The sequence below is a fragment of the Rutilus rutilus genome (assembly GCF_951802725.1).
Source record: "Rutilus rutilus genome assembly, chromosome: 7".
NCBI lineage: Eukaryota > Metazoa > Chordata > Actinopteri > Cypriniformes > Leuciscidae > Rutilus > Rutilus rutilus.
Window position 1 is genome coordinate 38,859,408 of NC_140221.1, and position 18,144 is coordinate 38,877,551.

General features: G+C 39.9%; 1 protein-coding gene across 14 annotated transcripts in view; it reads right to left on the reverse strand.

Moving 5' to 3' along the window:
• Window positions 1-1,879: 1,879 nt before the first annotated feature.
• Window positions 1,880-18,144, reverse strand: part of fbrsl1 (fibrosin-like 1) — a 308,761-nt gene continuing 292,496 nt past the window's right edge. For 6 of the 14 annotated variants that reach the window (XM_084413325.1, XM_084413316.1, XM_084413317.1 and 3 more), the window contains 13 exons: window positions 17,569-17,938; window positions 16,796-17,040; window positions 14,711-14,973; window positions 11,689-11,739; window positions 11,456-11,551; window positions 9,506-9,577; window positions 9,365-9,394; window positions 9,190-9,261; window positions 8,821-8,953; window positions 7,513-7,596; window positions 5,209-5,292; window positions 4,391-4,652; window positions 1,880-4,298 (listed from right to left, as the gene is read on the reverse strand). In XM_084413325.1, the coding sequence (XP_084269451.1) occupies window positions 2,996-4,298; window positions 4,391-4,652; window positions 5,209-5,292; window positions 7,513-7,596; window positions 8,821-8,953; window positions 9,190-9,261; window positions 9,365-9,394; window positions 9,506-9,577; window positions 11,456-11,551; window positions 11,689-11,739; window positions 14,711-14,973; window positions 16,796-17,040; window positions 17,569-17,938 (3,065 nt within the window). In that variant the 3' untranslated portion in view covers window positions 1,880-2,995. Of the gene's footprint in view, window positions 4,299-4,390; window positions 4,653-5,208; window positions 5,293-7,512; window positions 7,597-8,820; window positions 8,954-9,189; window positions 9,262-9,364; window positions 9,395-9,505; window positions 9,578-11,455; window positions 11,552-11,688; window positions 11,740-14,710; window positions 14,974-15,112; window positions 15,274-16,795; window positions 17,041-17,568; window positions 17,939-18,144 lie in introns of all 14 variants that reach the window. The other 8 variants (XM_084413319.1, XM_084413320.1, XM_084413322.1 and 5 more) reach the window with 7 other exon arrangements.

An 18,144-nucleotide genomic window follows, 5' to 3' on the forward strand; every position in this document is an offset into this window, starting at 1 on the left:
TGAACACAAAAGAAGATATTTTGAAGAATATGGAATATAAAAAATAAAAATAAAAATACTATGGAAGTCAATAGGGCCCATCAACTGTTTGGTTAGCCATATTCTTCAAAATATCTTCTTTTGTGTTCAGCAGAAGAAAGAAATGCATAAAGGTTTGGACCAACTTTGTTTTTTGCTTTATTTTATACTATTCTATAATTGGTCAGTGTCGGTATGAAAGATAAGTGTGTAATTTCTGCTCCACTACGGAGGTTGGAAAAATGATGACTATTTCCAAAAAGAAAACGGTCTATTTTTTTCTGCAATGAGCATTGTTTTTGTTTTTTCAAACAATGCTCATTGCAGCTAGATAGAACATTTATGGCATAGACTAGCAGCCAGGGACCATGTTAACCAGCCAAACAATCAAACACTTCCATGATGAATGGATGGATGGATGGATGGACCAGACAGACAGACATATGTGGTCATTTAAAAGACAAAAGCAGAAAAATAAATGTGAAGATTTTCTCTCTGGTTTCTCTATCCGGTCCAGGTCTGGAAAGTGCTAACTAGCTGATTAGAGGGAGACAGCAGAAGGCCAGAGAGGCACAGATGCTCAGTGTCTATGGAATAACCCTCTCAATTACAGGATGGCCAAATTGAAACGGATCCCGATTTAACTCTCTTTCCAATACACCTCACGGCAGCTTTCCCAGTCCGTCTATCTCTCTCTCCGGCGATGGCCCTCTCTGAAGCAGCACGTCCAGATAGGCTGCCAGACGCAGCAGGGAGACCATCGATTCTCAATAACACCACTAATGACTGCACACTGCCTGACGCATGCTGCCATTACTTGAGGTGAGGGCCGAGACCGAGGGCAGGCCAGAGCGTGGCACGCCAGATGGAGCCAGTTAGGGATGGTTATGAGGATGAATTGTTTGTCAGTTGGGGAGAAGATAGATAGAGAGAGCAGAAGAATGAAATTGCACGTCAGAAAGACAGACAAAGATAGAGAGACTTGAGGGACAGTAACTTCTTGTCGTCTTATTTGCAGGACAGACCAACTTCGGTCTATTCTTTTTCAGTTTCTTTCACTACTTCTTCCTCTCCTTCTTGATCCATCCCTCATTAGCAGGCGTCACTCCCATTAATGAGTCCAGACCGCAGGTCAATACGGCACTAGCCTCAGAGTCAATACCAGTTACCTGCAACACAAACACTCAAAAGCTGCACTTGCAGAAAATCGATATCGTGTTGCAGACCTGTCCCATCACCACTCTCAGCCTACTCTCTACAGCAGTGCTGACATAAACGCTCCTTCCTGTGAACATATAGTGAATAGTGACTGGAGAATATTCAGCATAAACAGACTGAACAAAGTCTAATTGACAGACACTTTCTGAATTTTGTTTCCAATTTTTTTTTGTTGCAAAACATCTTCTAAAAAAAGCAATCCGGTTCTGTCATGAAAGGTCACCCAAAATTCAGTGGAATATAATGTTTTGCATAAAGAAAATGAACCCTATTTTTCAAGAAATTTTTTGCATAAACATTTAAATTGCAAAGTACACTTGTAAAATACAATTTGAAGTATAAATCATCTGCTGCACTGAATCTAATTTATGCTAATTAAAAATAAAATAAATATTTAGTAATATTATAAGACGAATCAGACACTTGTCTTGGTATTGTTGTAATAAGAATACAGTTTTCTTTCTCAATATAGGGTAAAATGTGCTTCATTGTCATGAAAATAAATGTGGAAAATGCACAAAAAACTACTTATGACCTAGACATTTCTTAGTGAGATCAACCCATCCTTGTATGAAACATTGCACACTTCATCATCAACATTCAGCGAGTTTACTGAGGATTATAATTAAATAGCAGACAGGTATGCAGATATAAGGTCCAACCTTTATTCCATACATTTTTAAACCATGAATGTTCATTTTTTCACGCCTAAAGCTCTACTTGTTTTGTATACAAGAGTCTAAGAAAAACAACTGCACAACACCACAAGGTCGACAGAAAGAGTCTATTGCCACCCCAACCATTCCAATATGTTTCCCAGATGTCCAGGTTTTGTGGCTGGAGAAGTGTTGACTGCTAAAACAGTTCCTTTATGACCTGGAGGTTTATAGCTGTTTGTTTCATTGGCTCTTAATTGGACAAATGAATAACAGGTATCCAGGTTCTCACTTTAGAACTCCATTTTGACAACCGTCCAATCAGAACTCTCTTAATCCTCTTTGCATAGATTGCATTGCCATGACCGCACCCCCATTTGATTGGACAGCTCCGTCACCATGGTTTTCAACCTGGAAGTGGTTCTGTTTAATTTCATTGTTTTTTTAGAAACATTTAAAAAGCCTAACAAATGTACAATGTCATTTCGTTCCAAGTAATATCAACAAGATATTTACAATATCTTTAAATTTTACATAAACCAAACAAGAATATTGTAATGCATATTTGTCTGCATATCTCAAAAAACAAAAACAAAAAACTCAGAAATGTAACTTTGTACATGGTCAGCACTGAATATCTCCAGGTACCATAGAGCAAATCAACTGTCAAACAGTGAGTTCATACCAATTCAGATATGTAGACATCCATATCCTGCAGCTCACTAGGATAAATACAGGGCAGAGAACAAATGAAACTTAATGCAAATACATAAAAAAATGTCTGTACATGAAGGATAGGAAATGTACAAACAAATTTCAGAATGTCTTTTCACTTGAAAACTGAAAAGGCATTGGATTAATAATATATTAATATCAAATTTCTGTTTGGTAGTTCACGTTTATGTCTTATATTCGGAGCTACCAAGAGATGGAGCTACCAACTCATTTCTTCTACTCCAATCAATTAAAAAAGCCGGTTGATGTGCTTGTTCCAAGATACAAATCTTTGTACAAATTACACATTTATTTATCTCTACTTTGTGTGAAAATAAGTGCATGTTGCCTGTGTCCAACTCAAGTGAGGCATTTTCCTTCCTAGTACGTTACCGTGCCTCCACTTCTTTGGGGTTGCGTGACGGTGAGTACTCCCGAGGGTCCTGGGTGGTGATTGGCGTAGTCCGTCTTGGCGACGCTGGTCTGGCAGCACCAGAGGGTACCAGAGGTGGTGGGGCACTTAGTGCTGCAGTTGGGGGTGTCCGGTTAAGAAGTCCGTTATGTCCTGTTGAAGGGCTAAGCCTTGGGTACGGCATCCCACCAAGGTGTGACATAAATGGTGGCATGTGGGGTAAGTGTCCTTCGATGGGCGACTGGTGAAGTTGGTGAAGCCTTGCCCGATCCAGTTCCTCCCGTAAATGCATCCGTTCCCTTTCTTCAGCCTGTTGCCTCAGTCTCTCCTGTTCCCGCCGAACTTCCAGAAGGTGTTCATGGTGCGAGTAGTCATGTGGCTCCCGATCCCGATAGGCCCGTTCTGGATCATAGATGCCAGGGAACCGGTGTCCAGGCTCAGAGCGAAGCTGGAAGTCCATGCGCCGCTGCAGGTCGAGGTTTCGGTAAGCCTCTCGTAGAGGATCCCAGGAGAACGCCGGATGTGGAAGGCGGTCTCGACCTGCTGCAAGAGGGCTGACTCCCATAAAAGGTGCCATGCGGGTGCGTTCAAGCGCATTCAGACTTCCCATTTGATGCATGGCACTCAGAGTGAGCGGCAGTGAGTGTGGCATGGGGACTCCGTGAAGCGAGGCCGGTGTCGGAGGGTCACTACAGCGAGGAGATGGCGGAGGAGGCTGATGGGATAGTACAGGGTGGTGATGAGCTATTGGTGGTGTTTGATGAGGTGGAGGAGGGACTTGAGGCTTAGTGGGAGCTTCAGATCCAATCACCATCACGTCCTGCTCTTCCTTGCGTTCCTCCTTGATCTTCATGTCGTTCTTCACCTTGTGTAGCAGATCCCCTGAGCTGGTTTCCTTTCTATCCCTCTCACTTTCTTTAATTGGTAGCGGTTGTGGGATACCCATCTTGATTCCTGCATCGTTAAGGACATTTTTCGAGTAAGGAGAGGGCGATCGGTGAATGGATTTGAGAGAGTCATCTGAGGAACGCCTGTCTGTGATCTCCTTCCCTGGAGAACGACTTTCCTTCACCTTTATGTCTCCTAAAATGCCTGCCTCTCGCTGGCGCTCCAAATGCTCTTTCTCAGGCTCTCGGTTGCGGTCGGCACTGCCACTGCGGTGTCTGCCAGAGTCAGTCGAGTTCTGGCTATTTGAGCGGATCAGGTTGCTGATCTGGTAGCTAACTGGAGCGGAAGCTGGAGATGAGCGGTTTGAATGGCGATTGCGATCTATAGAGTCTCTGCAACAGGAAAGAACCCATCATTAGTTGAATTAGTGGACAAAAAGAAGGCAAAATAAGATGCTTTGCTCCATGAAATCAGCAACACCAACCTGTCCTTTTCTTTCTCTTCTTTCCCAACAGAAGAGTCCCTTTTCTCTCTCTCCCTTTCTTTTTCTTTCTCGCGCTCCCGGTCTCTTTCTCTATCGTGGCTGTTTGCAGAGCTGCTTCTTTCTGCATCTGCAGATTTGGGCCACTGTGGAGGGGTCGGGAAGGAGGGCGGTGTACGGTGCAGCCGATTCCAGGTGTCGTGATGAGGACTACTGAGACCATGCAGCCCTGGACCCTCTTTGGGTCCAAAAACACTGTTGGCCCCTGAAATAACAAGAAACATAACATCAGTGTATCAAATCACAGTCCAGTTCTATCAAGGTTCTACATACACAAACTGAAAGGTTAATGGGATAGTTTCTTCTACAAATGGGGTACCAAGGGCTGCTTTTTAAGACTTTTCAGCAGAGAACAAATGAATGACCCAGCGGGCTCAAAAGCTATGAAAAGCAAAGTGTTCCATAGAGATTCTATTTCAATGCAATCAGTTTCACTAAAAGAACTCCCATTCAGCCAATGAAGGAAGAAGGGAGAGGAAATGAGATATGGCGAACCCCTACTTTGCGAGAAACTAATAAATGCAAGAGCAATGATAAACCAGTTGGGTTGCGAGTTTGAGTTGGGGTGTGAATTTGGCAAAGGCCTGTCTGCGGTAATGCCTGCCTCCCCCTGTTTCCCTTAACTCTCATTTTGCATTTGCAGCAAAGCTAAGTGCCTTTCTTTCATTCCCACCTCCTTTTTATTCCCTCTGCACTCTCTGTGGTCTACAGCTAAGCTGTGCTGCACTGAGCTGAGCTAGAGGCCGGGGGCCGGGGCTTACCGAGGGTTGGGTTGCCTAATCCACCGAAGGCACTGCTTGAAAGGTTGCTGAGGCCGCCAAAGGTACTGGAGCGACTGAATGGATCTGCAAAATGCCAAACAGGGATTAGCGACGCGGGGCCGGAGGTGCCCGACCATTCCAACCGGCTTTTCTCTTACAAGCCAGCTTTGTTTTTTGCGTCACTGTTACTGCTGCTATTCTAACTCCCTAAGGGTTGTTTATTTCTCCCAGTAAGATTGTTGGAGAGTGTTCACTGACTGCGGATTAGGTAGCGAAAGGTGCTGGCATGAAGAGCGATACCTGATTGGAGTGCGGTTGCTAGGGACATTTTGAAATGTCTGATGTGGAAAATGATTAAGTGAAAGCTAGCAAAAAAGCTCATGTGTCTCCCATTTCCTCCAAAAGTTTATGTGATCCTTGCATCTACTTACCCCTTACCCCTATTAAGCTATGTATTAATACTTACCTTGCTAGGGATGAAGGATCCAAAATCATCCATGCAGTTGCATTAATATATACTCAAATTAAATACAAAACAAACAACCTCCGGCCCACAGAACTAAAAACACAATTCAGTGTTTTCTATGTGGAACATGAATTTAAATTCCTGAAGTCCAGGAATGGATTTTATGACTAATCCACAGTGTACTTAAATAAGTAAGCAGTCATTTAGCAAATGCTTTTATGCCAAGAAATTCACAATACACTAATTCAGTTGAACAATCCCCCTTGGAGCAACCTAGAGTTAAGTGCTTTGCTCAAGGGCACAATAGTGATAAGTTCTTGACTCAGAAACCAGAAGCCTTCTGATTACCAGTCCTGAGCTTTAACTACTAGGCAACACCCTCACCCGACTCTGCATTTTAGTTTTCTCTACATTTCCTTTGGGCCCCAGGTGTTTACAAATTCAAATTGGATTGACTTGAGAGCTCACTGTGTGAAATCAGCATTCATCACTGAACTCAAATAACATATCTGATAGAAACTGTAGGGGAACACTATCTGAACGAAGCAGAGTTCAGTAAAAAGGAAACGGTAGTAAAATATACTTGTACTGTATTTTGTTGTACAAATGGAAACAAAGGTTGAGTTTTGGTCAGAAAGGTAGGTGTGTGTGTGTGTGTGTGTGGGGGGGGGTGGTGGTGGTGGTGGGGGGGGGGGGGGGGGTCATTTGGTCAATAAAAGACAAGAAATAATAATAATAAAAACAGTTATTGTACACTGTATTATATCATTGTATTGCTTTATATTATATTTCGAAAATAAGTGTGTTTTGTCTAGTGGTAATTTTTGCTTTTTTATACACCAGCCTGTTCAGCAAAAAAGTAACTTTCATTCAAGATAAAATATCAAACCTTAATATCTGAAGTATTTTTGCTTATTAAGTTTATTCTGTTTTAAGCATGTTAAGGTATTTTTCCAAACACTAACAAAACAAATTTACTATTTATATAGAATATATATTACCCTGGACCACAAAACCAGTCACATGGATACATTTTTAAATAAATTATCTTCCCATTGATGTATGGTTTGTTATGACAGGACAATTTTTGGCTGAGAATCTGAGAGTGCAAAAAAACCCCGGAACATTGAGAAAAACGCATTTAAAGTTGTCCATTTATGTTTGCGATTATGCCGCATTCACGCACAAAAATAAATGTTTTACATATTCGCGGTAGGAAACGTACAAAATATCTTCATGGAACATGATCTTTACATAATATCCTAATGATTTTTGGCATAATTTTGACCGGTATGATTTTGACCCATGCAATGTATTGTTGGCTATTGCCACAAATTCACCCGTGCTACTTGTGACTGGTTTTGTGATCCAGGGTCACATATTAGATATTTTATTGTTAAAAAACATTTTGAAAGTTGAGAATATCTGACCCTTTGGGGAGACACTTCTGAGCCGACTGATACCAGACTAATATGCCTTAGAGTAGATCTTATATTTATTTGACGAGAACAAAAACAAGGCTTTGAGGGATATTAGTATAGTATTTTCAATTTGTCATGTTGTCTAAAGGTTCTACACTAGGCCATGACTGATATTTACAATATATATTCGGAATTTGGTTTGGGAAAGACGTGGAAAGATGTGCTTTAATAGCTGAATGATCATCACTAAGGTGTGCAAGCACTACAACATATGTAACAGATTGCACATCTGCCATTCTTTGCCTTGTTTATGTTCACATTAAATAAAAAGTGATTTCAACATGAGATGAATGTATTAAATTTGAATTACAGAAGGACATAGAGAAGAAGAACTATTTAAAATGGTGGTTTACTTACACTTACCTGCCAAATGGCTAGGAGGCAGGAAGCCGGCGTGGTGAGGAGACGGCCCATAGGGTGAAGCAGCTGGATGTCCCGATCCTATAGAATACAGCAAACAGTTAAAAAAGCCAAACAACAACAGAAGTAGATGTAGTCTCTATATACTGTAAAATAAGACAAGACAAGAGACTAAGGTTAGTTTAAATACTTTCTCCTATTCCAGTTTAATGTGGAGAGACAACTAGAAGCCAACTTGGCTCAACCAATGGTGTGTGTAGAGGGAAACTGAGTAGTTTACCCAGACAATAAAAGGACAGTGATGTCTTAGATTGAGTGTTCAGGTTGCATTTCAAAGGGTCAACCGTCTATTCATATGTCATTTGTTAGTGTGTATCGTTAATGAAGAAACCAATTACAAGCTCCTTCATGACACCACGCTGCATAATTACAATCCAAAGGGCAGACACGCTCTTGTTGCCCTTCAACAAAGAGCTACCAGTCAATTATATCAGGTAAAAGCATTTATATTCATGCCCGTAGCCCCAGCGTTGAGCCAAGACAACGTACAAAATAACAACATGCAAATGAGGAAATACAAATCCATGTTTATTATACTGGAGCCATACCAATAAAGATATTGCAGTATAATTTGCAAGATAAGATATAAATAATCCTTGAGGGCACTATCTTGATTGGATTATAAATATAGTTTATAAGTGAAATAAAAATTGCTTTTATATAAGTAATATCTTAAAGTGGTCAGTTCTAGCAGAGATTTCAGCATCAGGCTTTCCCATAACAGCAGGAAAGGGAATTATTTACAGAAAGCGTTGTGCAACTGCAAATGTTTTTATCTAAAACTGTAATCTTTTTCATCTCAAGAATTTAAAGTAAATATGACATGGTTACACTCTATTACACTAAGTCTCATTAGAAAATTAGTAGACAGTGTTAGAGTTAGGATTAGTAGGATAAGTTGACGTAGTTGCAATGTAACGTAACAGTGTATTTAGTAGAATATCTGCTGAGGAAGCATCCCAATAAAGTGTTGGCAGGTATTAAGCAGACAGTCTACTAATACTCTAATGTAGTTGCAAAGTTACTTATAGTTAGTAGAATGTTTAAAGTGGACCATTGAAATAAAGTGTTACCTGACATGTCGTTTGTTACTCATCTTACAGGACATTCAATGAGAAAAAAAAAAACTGTACGGTAGGATTTGATTTTCTGCATAACCTTATGCATAATGAGACTAGGAATGTATACTGAGAGTAAATAGTCAAGTTTGATTTCATGTTAACTTTGGGAGTTTTCTTCACACACCTGTTGATGAGAAGAGGGGTCTGGCCAGGTCATGAGGGTAAGGGAACCCAGGGAACACGCCTGGAGCTGGAGGACGGCTGAATAGATCAAGTTTTCCATTCATGTCCAGTTTATGCGGGTCCAAGTGCATCTGCTTTTAAGGGACAAACGTCATTTTGAGGTTATATTCAATGTGACTATATGTGTACAACGTTTAAAAAGTATTATTTATTTCTTTATTTGTAAACCTTCCTTAATGAGGGAAAATTACTAAGTTAGATTACAAAGTGTACTTATGCATTCTTGTACTCTTCGCTCACACTAAAGACTACACAATATTAAAGAAAGAGACAAGGAAAAGTCCTTTTCTTGATTTCCGAGAGAACTTACTTTCATCTTCTGCTGATGATGGTAGATCTGCCAGGCGATTTGAACATGCACAGCACACCATTTACCTGGCTTCTGCCATGAGCGAAGAAGACATTTCAAAGCATTAGTAAAAAGGCGGAAGCATTTAAGGTGTAACATGCAGGGATTTGAAGGAAAATGAAAATTTGATGCTTACTCTTACTGAAGTCCTAAAAGGATCTGTTATCTGTTAGGAAAAGAAATAGAGAAAATGGAGAAAAGTTCAAGTTCATGAAATGCGGAAAACACCACAATCCTCATTAGTTTGTAATGGCTAATCTCTTAGCGGACGGCTTACCCTCGGGTCCTTCTGAAGGAGAGTGTGCGGGACCGTTCCTGGTCTTGCTGCAACATCAATAGGGTTTGAGGCCTGAAGAGAAAATGAAGACCTTTTTAGAAAAAGCTAATGGAACAATGGACACTGAGGTCTGTTTCTTTACTGTTTGACAATTATGAACTGTTTAGAGATATTACACTGCACTGCATTTTTGGCTGCTTGGTGTGATGACTAATGTCTACCTGGCACAGAAAACAACTTAATCTTTAAACTGGATTAACTAGAAAAAAAAAACTGTAGCTTATCCAAATTAGAATTTTGCAAAATTCATACAGAGGTTTTGTGGCTTGTAACCTTTTGCAGAAATATGCATTTAAAAATGACTAGCAAATGAGCAAATCATGGTTCATTGATGTCATGTAACTAAAGCCTTTCGGCTATTTAATTAGAATATAAGCCTATAAACTCAATGTTTTAAAAGGAAACATGTCAGCTCAGGAATCTGTGAATCATCATGGGTGTAGCATAAAGTTTAAAACTTCACTTTAGTCCCAGGTTTCATGGATGCCACAGTCATTTATTCTAATAAACATACTTCATACTTGTTGGAAATTCCAGACTCGCTCTACCTTTGACTGGTAGCTAACATAATAGTGAGAGTTATTTGAGAAGTGCCAGGTAAAAACCATTACACACCAAGTGAGTGAAATCCATCTAACACACACACATTGCAAAGACACACACACACGCACACTAACCACCCTGCTTAAGACCACAGTGCTAAGTCTTAAGTTAACACAAAAGCCTCCAGCAGGTTATTGAGCCTATGCCTCTTTGCATAATCCATTAGTGGAGAAAGTGGCAGTGGTAGATTTCTCCATCTGTCTGGAAATGAAGCTGTGTGGGATTTGAGAGCACTCTGAATACTAATGGTGAGGTGAGGCTGGGCTCTAGATCAGGGGACATGCCACATTTCTACTCAATATAGAGAACACAGAGAATGTAATGCTAACAATACCAGGGGATACACAGGGAATGTTTTAAATACCTTGATAGAGGTTAACTGTTCATTTTTAATTGACACCTTTGTATCTGGACCCCTTTTTCTTATGACTTTTTTGTCACTTTTATTATCAGCAAATGTAAAGATGTGACAGGAAATTATTGGGATGGAGAGAAGGGGACGGGATTGAGACATGAGCCATCCCAGATTCAAATCTATCTCTCTCAGATGGATCTGTTCTAAGCAACCATAGTTTGAAAATTTAGGAAGCCTGAATAATAATGCAATGAAATTGTCAACGAAAATTTTTTTTTTTTGCAGAAAAAATCCGTTTCGTCCAAAATAGTTTTGGAGGGATGAAATCATTGACCAAAACAGTAAATGCTTTCTGGTGCTACATTTTGACTGTGTCAGCATCTATTTTGTGAACACAATGTTGATAAGCTAACACAGGTAAACATTAACAGTGTGGAAGCTCTTGTGACCAAAAATGATGCTAGATTGGTAATATGTAAAGAAAGAACTGTTCTATGACTGGTCAATCTCCCGTGATCACGACACCCTGAACAGCATACCGAGTTCAAATACTGTACCATAATTTCTCAAATTTAATTTAAATTATTTTGGATTTTTCTTTTGGCTAAATTAAAACTTTAATTTTGGTTCCATAAAAAATGTATTTCGGTGCATCCTGTAAAATGTTGGAGAGGAAATTTAACTTCCATTCTCATAACTGAAGAATGGACTAATCCTATGTTTCACAGAAATATCTTCAGGTTCATATGGCACCTGTAGAAAGCGTTATTTTTTCTTCTTACGCTCACATCTGTGTGATCACACTACCAGCCTTTTATGGGCCATGTCTTAATCTCGTAATTATTCGAACCAGCTACACGCTCTCTTTCTCGTTCTGCTCAAGTCAAAACAGTTTTGTCTACATTCCCACATGAAGTGTGTTAAGGTCTAACCTTTGGCTGGAAGGCGCCTTGCAACGAACTGAAGGGCCCTGAATGTGGAAGCAATGGAGGCATGCCCGGCATTGTTGGCGGGTAGGAGGGAAAGAACTGGAAAAAACGAAAGAAAAAAAACAAACATGCAAAACTTTACAAATAGGCATGTGTCTCAAAGTTAAAATAATTGACAATCTGATTCATCTTCAGTCAAAGCAAGGGTAATGCAGTCAAAAAAAGTTGTCACTTACATTTGAATGTCTCAAGAAAGGATTGTCCAGCTTTGGGGTGTACTTGTCGAACTGAGAGAGGGAGAGAGAGGGAGAGAGAGAGAGCGTAAATTAAAAACATATCAACTAAAATCAAAGGCATCTGTGACCAAAAACATGAGAGAGCTTTACTGCAGTGTGCTTACATAGTCAAATAAATAGCAGATGAAGCTCAAATAAATTACACCCTTTTAATAAAACAATTACACAGTAAAACAGCCATTCAACGTCACATGAAAGAAAACCACAGCAGCCGCAGCTGGCACAGGGTTCACAGAGCCGACTCGGAGTGTGGGAACACACTCACAAAAGAGTCCAACCAGATTGCTAAACAAATGAAAGGCACCCTTCACTTCCAATTAAATTGACGTGCCATTCCTTTACAGTTTAGATATACATATAGAACAGTAAATCTTTCAAGTCAAGTTCTAGTTAAACAGTGCAATTTGAGCGTAACTATAGCAGTGTAACTACAGGATAGCAACTAGAAAAATTTGTATTCTGTATTTGATGAGTCAGGAAACGGCTGTAATGGTTTACGATCATTTTTAGACAGTTATATAAAATATGATGGAAATAATGTCATAGCTTTAATCATAATTTTTCATTTTTTTAATCATTGTAATAAAATACATAATGTTTTAAAATTTGTCCATAAACATTTAAAATAAAATCTATACTAAACTTTTTTTTTTACATTTTACTATTATGTTAATAAAACAAGTGTCATTCTAATTCAACTGATTCAAGTTTTTAGCCCTCCAAATTCAAGTCATTTCTTTTACATTAACATACAAATCCTTTACAAACCCACTTATATAGTGTTGTTTCTACAGAAGCCTATCATCTTATGTCTCAGGTTATGGTAACAAAAGTGGATAAACTCTTGTGTGAGAGTGTGGTTTCTATAAAAAGCAAGATATCTTGAACCACAGCCCACTTATGATACAGACTTTACTGTATATTCCAACAGATCAGCGTGCATAAGCTGCTTTTATCCTGCATTGTATGAACGTGTGGTGATAATTAGCTTAAATCAAACACAAAAGTTTGCCCTGGCTGAGAAAATTGCTGATCTGGCTTCCAATTGCACTTCTGTGATCCTTCTGAGGGCCGCACACCTGCTTTATGGTTAACACTTGCCGAGTAAATACAGCAAAGGTTTATAGTAGTCTATAAAAAAAAAACAGCGCTTCATAATTCACAGCCCCTGGGCCGTGTCGGAGCTTTATGACAAACAGCTTTGGCAAATCAAGGCTCAATATTACATCTGTAAACAATTAAATCTTTATACAAGAAAAGCTAGGAGGAAGGGAAGAAAGAAAAGGAAACAAGAAAGACATTATATAAAGTGTGTTACTGTTCAAAGTCAACATGAAATGGCATTCGCTACCCACTTTACTTTCCTGAACGGACACATTTTCGAATGTAACAAAAGGTAGTTTTCCTTTGTCAGTGAAGGATATTTCTTCTTTGGAATAACATACACCAATGAATTATGCACAATAAGACCAGGAACATGCATAAAGGAAGTAAATTGGGTTATTTTTTTCATCTCATGTTGACTTAAAAATTTAAACACAACATTTCTTTCTTATGCATAGACTCTTAAACCAAGCACAAATGCTTTAGAAATCAATCATCAGTGTATTTGTCAGTAGAAAACATCACATTTAAATCACATGGTGTTAAAAGAAATTCAACAATAGCAGCTCAGCAAACAAGACTTGCATCTCGTAAAACATTCGAGGAAGGTCATTCAGCATTCAGATTCATCGCTATTTCAGTCAGTGTTTCAATTTCTGATGATGAAACCCACAAAAGAATCCAAACAGCAAACTACAAACATATGGCATGTTTTAAGATAATATGCAAACAGATTTTAATCTTTGGAGATGGTAATCCATGATTCAAAAATGCTTTACTTTTCATCTAGCACTCTGACATAATATCTTTTGGATTGGTCGACAGCAGCGATAGTATGCAGATAAGACACTCTCGTTCCTGTTTGAATACGTTTCAGAAATCTGAATGCATTTTATATGGCTAGCTAACTTTGAGGAGCTGAATTTATCTGATTACAGGCTGCCAAAGTTTGCCTTTAATAGCCTCTTTGCACACGGAAGCAATTACGCTTTATCAAAACAACCCCGTTGATGTCATGACTTTCATCTGCGGTGAGGTCATTATGTTTTGACCGCATGCTTTGAATGTGTCACATAGAATGAGTTCTGTCTGTACCTCAGTCACGCCATAAGACTCTGTCTGCCTCCTGTTTTTCTCAAACAGCCCCCAGCACTCAGAAACATCACCATTCTGCTCATATGAAAGCAATAAAGCATCTCTGGCTCACACTATAAAAGCGCAATGAGTACGGCATGTCAACATGGCAGCAAAAAGGGTTTTTATTAGGGAAAGAGCTACAATATTTGTGGTTGTCATGGGACAAATGTTTATCTTGTTAGGATGATGGGTATCGCTTATGTCACTGAGATGGTGCTGTAAAACTGTTTCAACCCTTTGGCCTCTGTTTAAGATCTGGCCTGGTTCATGATAAGCCTTAAGCCTCAGTAGTGGGTTGTAAACTCTATTACTTATTACACAACAATTAGTTCCGGTGCGCTATTAGGATTGGATGAACGCCGTTCCGCTTCACAGTTTGCATCAGTCGGCTTGTCAGTGTTCGCAATGTTCCAAAAAGGCTGCCAGTCTGTGCGTTGCTCCCTTAAATTGAACTGTTTTTGGTGAAAGGAGCAACAATAGACGAAATAACGTGCCATATATGCCAAATATAAGTTACTCGTGCTGTTAGTCTGAATATCAGCACGACTGTGATGCGGCCATGCTGATATTCAGTAACGTCAACACGATAGTGAGAGTCAATTGCTGGAAGAATACGATGGCCGCATAGAAAGGGCTTGTTTTAAATAGGTTGGAGAATTTTAAGGGGGAATAGGGAGGTAAGGGAGGGAGTAAAATCTATCCGGTTTTTACTTATCCTCACATTTCTGGCTGGGGTACGCACCATTGGAGGTGCAGTGGGCGGCCCAATGATGGCTGCCGGGGGCAGACTGGCAGGGAAAGGCGTAAAGGTGTGCTGATGCGTGTGTTGGTGCTGGTGCATATGCTGATGTTGGTGAAACTCAGCCCGGAGGAGCGACACAGGGCCCAACGGCGACCCTGTCGCCCCTGGAGCCGACCCCCGACCTCGCTCTGAACTCTGAACCAGGAAGCGGTTGTTCAGCTCCTGCCGCAGAAGATCATGCTCTGCAAGAAAGGAGAGTGAAGGGAAAAAGGAGGGAAAGGGGGGAGATGGGGAAGACACGGGAGGGAAAAGAAAAAAAAGGCAAGGGCGGCCAGTGAGTTTTCACAACAGCGGTAGGAAGAAGCGAAAGAGGGTAGTCACCTGGCTTTCTCTGTTTCTCCAATTCAAGGTGTGAGGGTTTTCTACGTGAGGACTCATTGGTGGAGGTAAGAGAGTTGCCTGTGACAATGTGCCAATCAGAATCCCCGAATGAGGCTGGCAATACATGATTGGTTGGTTGAAAGATATCAACAGGCTGGTATCTAAAGACAAGAGAGAACCGAGAGTCACCTCAGCAGAAAACACACACACACTTGCCTCGACATACACAAACTCTTACACTGACTTAAAGGGATAGTTCACCCCAAAAGGAAAAATGATCACCCTCATCACCCAAACCTGTATGAATTACTTTCTTCTGTGGAATTTTGACAGTAAGTATTACAATAAATAAAAATAAAAAGTGTGTTCCCCAAAAGAAACAAATGCATACAGGTTTGCGTTCAAATTTTTCATTTTTGGGTAAAATATTCCTTTAAGACACTTTTTAATGTTTAAAAAAGAATCTTTGAGCACTTGCTTGATGCTTTTAAAAGACATCAATATATAATTTTAATTTAAGAGTCTACACTTGGTTTCTTACAATAAACTAAGATATGTTTTTGGTGATGGCAGCTAAAGAAAGGATGACACTGTAGATGCTAACTGCATGTTAAAATATACTATTTTTTTCTTAAATACCTTGTCATTCTATACTTTCGATCAGCATGTCGCACTAAACTGTCTGGAATTGGCGTCTAAAAGCCAATAATCAACAAAAATATTACACTTACCGTACAAGGAAAGGCAGAGATGGAGAGGACAGCTATAATTTATCTTTTTTTTTTTTTTTGCATATTGTATCAAACAAGGCATTTAAAAACTGACATAATTGTCAAAAGGTGCCTTTTTGAGGCACAGGATCCAGATATGAGAAAAGAGCAGTGTAGCTGACATCCTTCTTTATTACAGGTATCATATACTGTAGAAACTGGACAAACTGGATATGTCAAATTTTTCACATGCTGACCTCTGATGCGTGCCTCATCTCGTCTCGCACTTGAACAATCTTGAAAAGAATGTGATTTAAGGGCAGTTCTGTTGTTACTGCAATACTGTGCCTGTAAAGCTGTCTTTAACACGGGTTATTTGTCAACAAGCAGAGGAATTTTATACCGAGCAATTAAAGTACAGTGACTGCAGGAACAGTCACTAGATTTGTGGGAACCAAATTCGTGCAAATCTAAGGCTAGTATTACAATATGCTAATTTAAGTCTTCAAAATGGGATAAATGTAATACATAAGATGAATAAAAGTTTATATTTTTGTGGTATCACATACCTTTCATTTAAAAGCACACTCTTAGGGCACTAAGTGTTTGAGGAACAGAAATGCATTAAATGTATTCTACAGGTCTGGTAAAAAGTTGGTAAAAACTGGACCCTCCATTCTCATTGGTCACTGGATGCTGATGTCAGAGTAAAAGTTTAAATTTTTGCACCTTCACTTCTGCAAACATTTGAATTGTTCCTCTACATCCTTGAAAGGCACCTTTACAAATTGAAATCAGTGGATTTGCAGCATTATTTAGTGCAGCGTAAACTCTAATGTATACACACCCATGTGCAAATTCAATATTTTTATCGATTTGTTATATTGCAGAACTGACGGAACCTACTGGTTGTCAAAAACTACACCATAAAAAGTTAACATCTCAGTGAGGGGATTTTTATTTATTTTTTTACCTGGATAGGGTGGTCCGGCAGGGTGTCCTGGCACCACCAGGCTGTTGGTCGGAGGAGGCAGTGTAGCGGGGTTGGCGAACATGGCCGGATGGCTGGAGATGTGAGAGGGCGAGTGAAGGGAGTAGTGGGAGGAAGGCAGACCGGCTATGGAGAGAGGAAGTGGAGGAGCAGGAGACGGGAGGCCGCGGAGGTGATGAGGGGAGTGAGACAGGTGGTGTTTGGGTGGAAGATTGGAAGGGTTGTTGCTGTGATTACAAAGGAAAGACAGGATTATAAGAAACAATATTCATATTAGGACAGTTTATGAACTTAAAGCTGTCATGAAGTTTAAATATAACTGTCGAATTTTCTGTTTTTTTATTACAAAATAAATTTTGATTTTTTTTGGACAGGAAAACGTAACATTACATAAACATTTGATTGTGGAATCACATTATCAAATCAATGATTTTCTCCAAAACATTGACCAAAATTATTAGCACCCCTAAAAAATCTTCTGATTAAAATATATCTGAAGTATATTCCAATTCATGTTTAATTTTTTTTTTTGCAAACAAACAGGGACTAGGTGACTAGGAACTAGGAACTAGAAACAAATTGGTTGTTGAACTTCACAAAAAAAAAAAAATTCCACCCATTTCCACCATCAGGGCAATAATTAATAAGTTCTAATCAACTAAAGATGTTACAAATCTAACTGGAAGAGGACACGTGTCTATATTGTCTTAATGCTCAGCGAGGAGGACAGTTTGAGTAAAACAAATATTACTAACCTGATGTCGTGAAGACTGCTGTAAGGCGAAGGATGATGATGATGACTGATGATTGGCCGGCTGTGGTGTGACGGGGGTGGGAGTCTGTGCTCCAGTGAATGTGATTGGTTCCTCAGGAGGGGAGGGGTGGGGATATGGGGCACAGATTCCTTCTTGATACTGAGAGGGTTTGGGGAGATAGGGTGAGGTCTAGGCGGGGGGGCTGCCGCCGCAGCAGGGGCAGGAGACCCCGTAGGGGGCGACGCAGGAGTCGGACTTGAGATCGGCGGGACAAACGAAACGTCGTTACTCTGTTCCTGGCTACGCTGAAGGCCAGACACTTTGGTCGAGCTGGAAGTTTTGGACCCGAGATTCTCATTCGTTGGCGTAACTAGAAAGAAAGAAAGACAAAACAGAGATTATTTTTTATTTAATAGTCACTATATTTAATTCGGATGTCAAATGCAGTTTAGATGCTTTAATTGATGTAGCTGGGGTAAAGAGTGTAGTCTTCAACTGTAAAGGTTCATTCACACCGAGAGCGATAACTATTAAGATAGCTATAACTACATCAGCATCCATACAAACGCACGATAC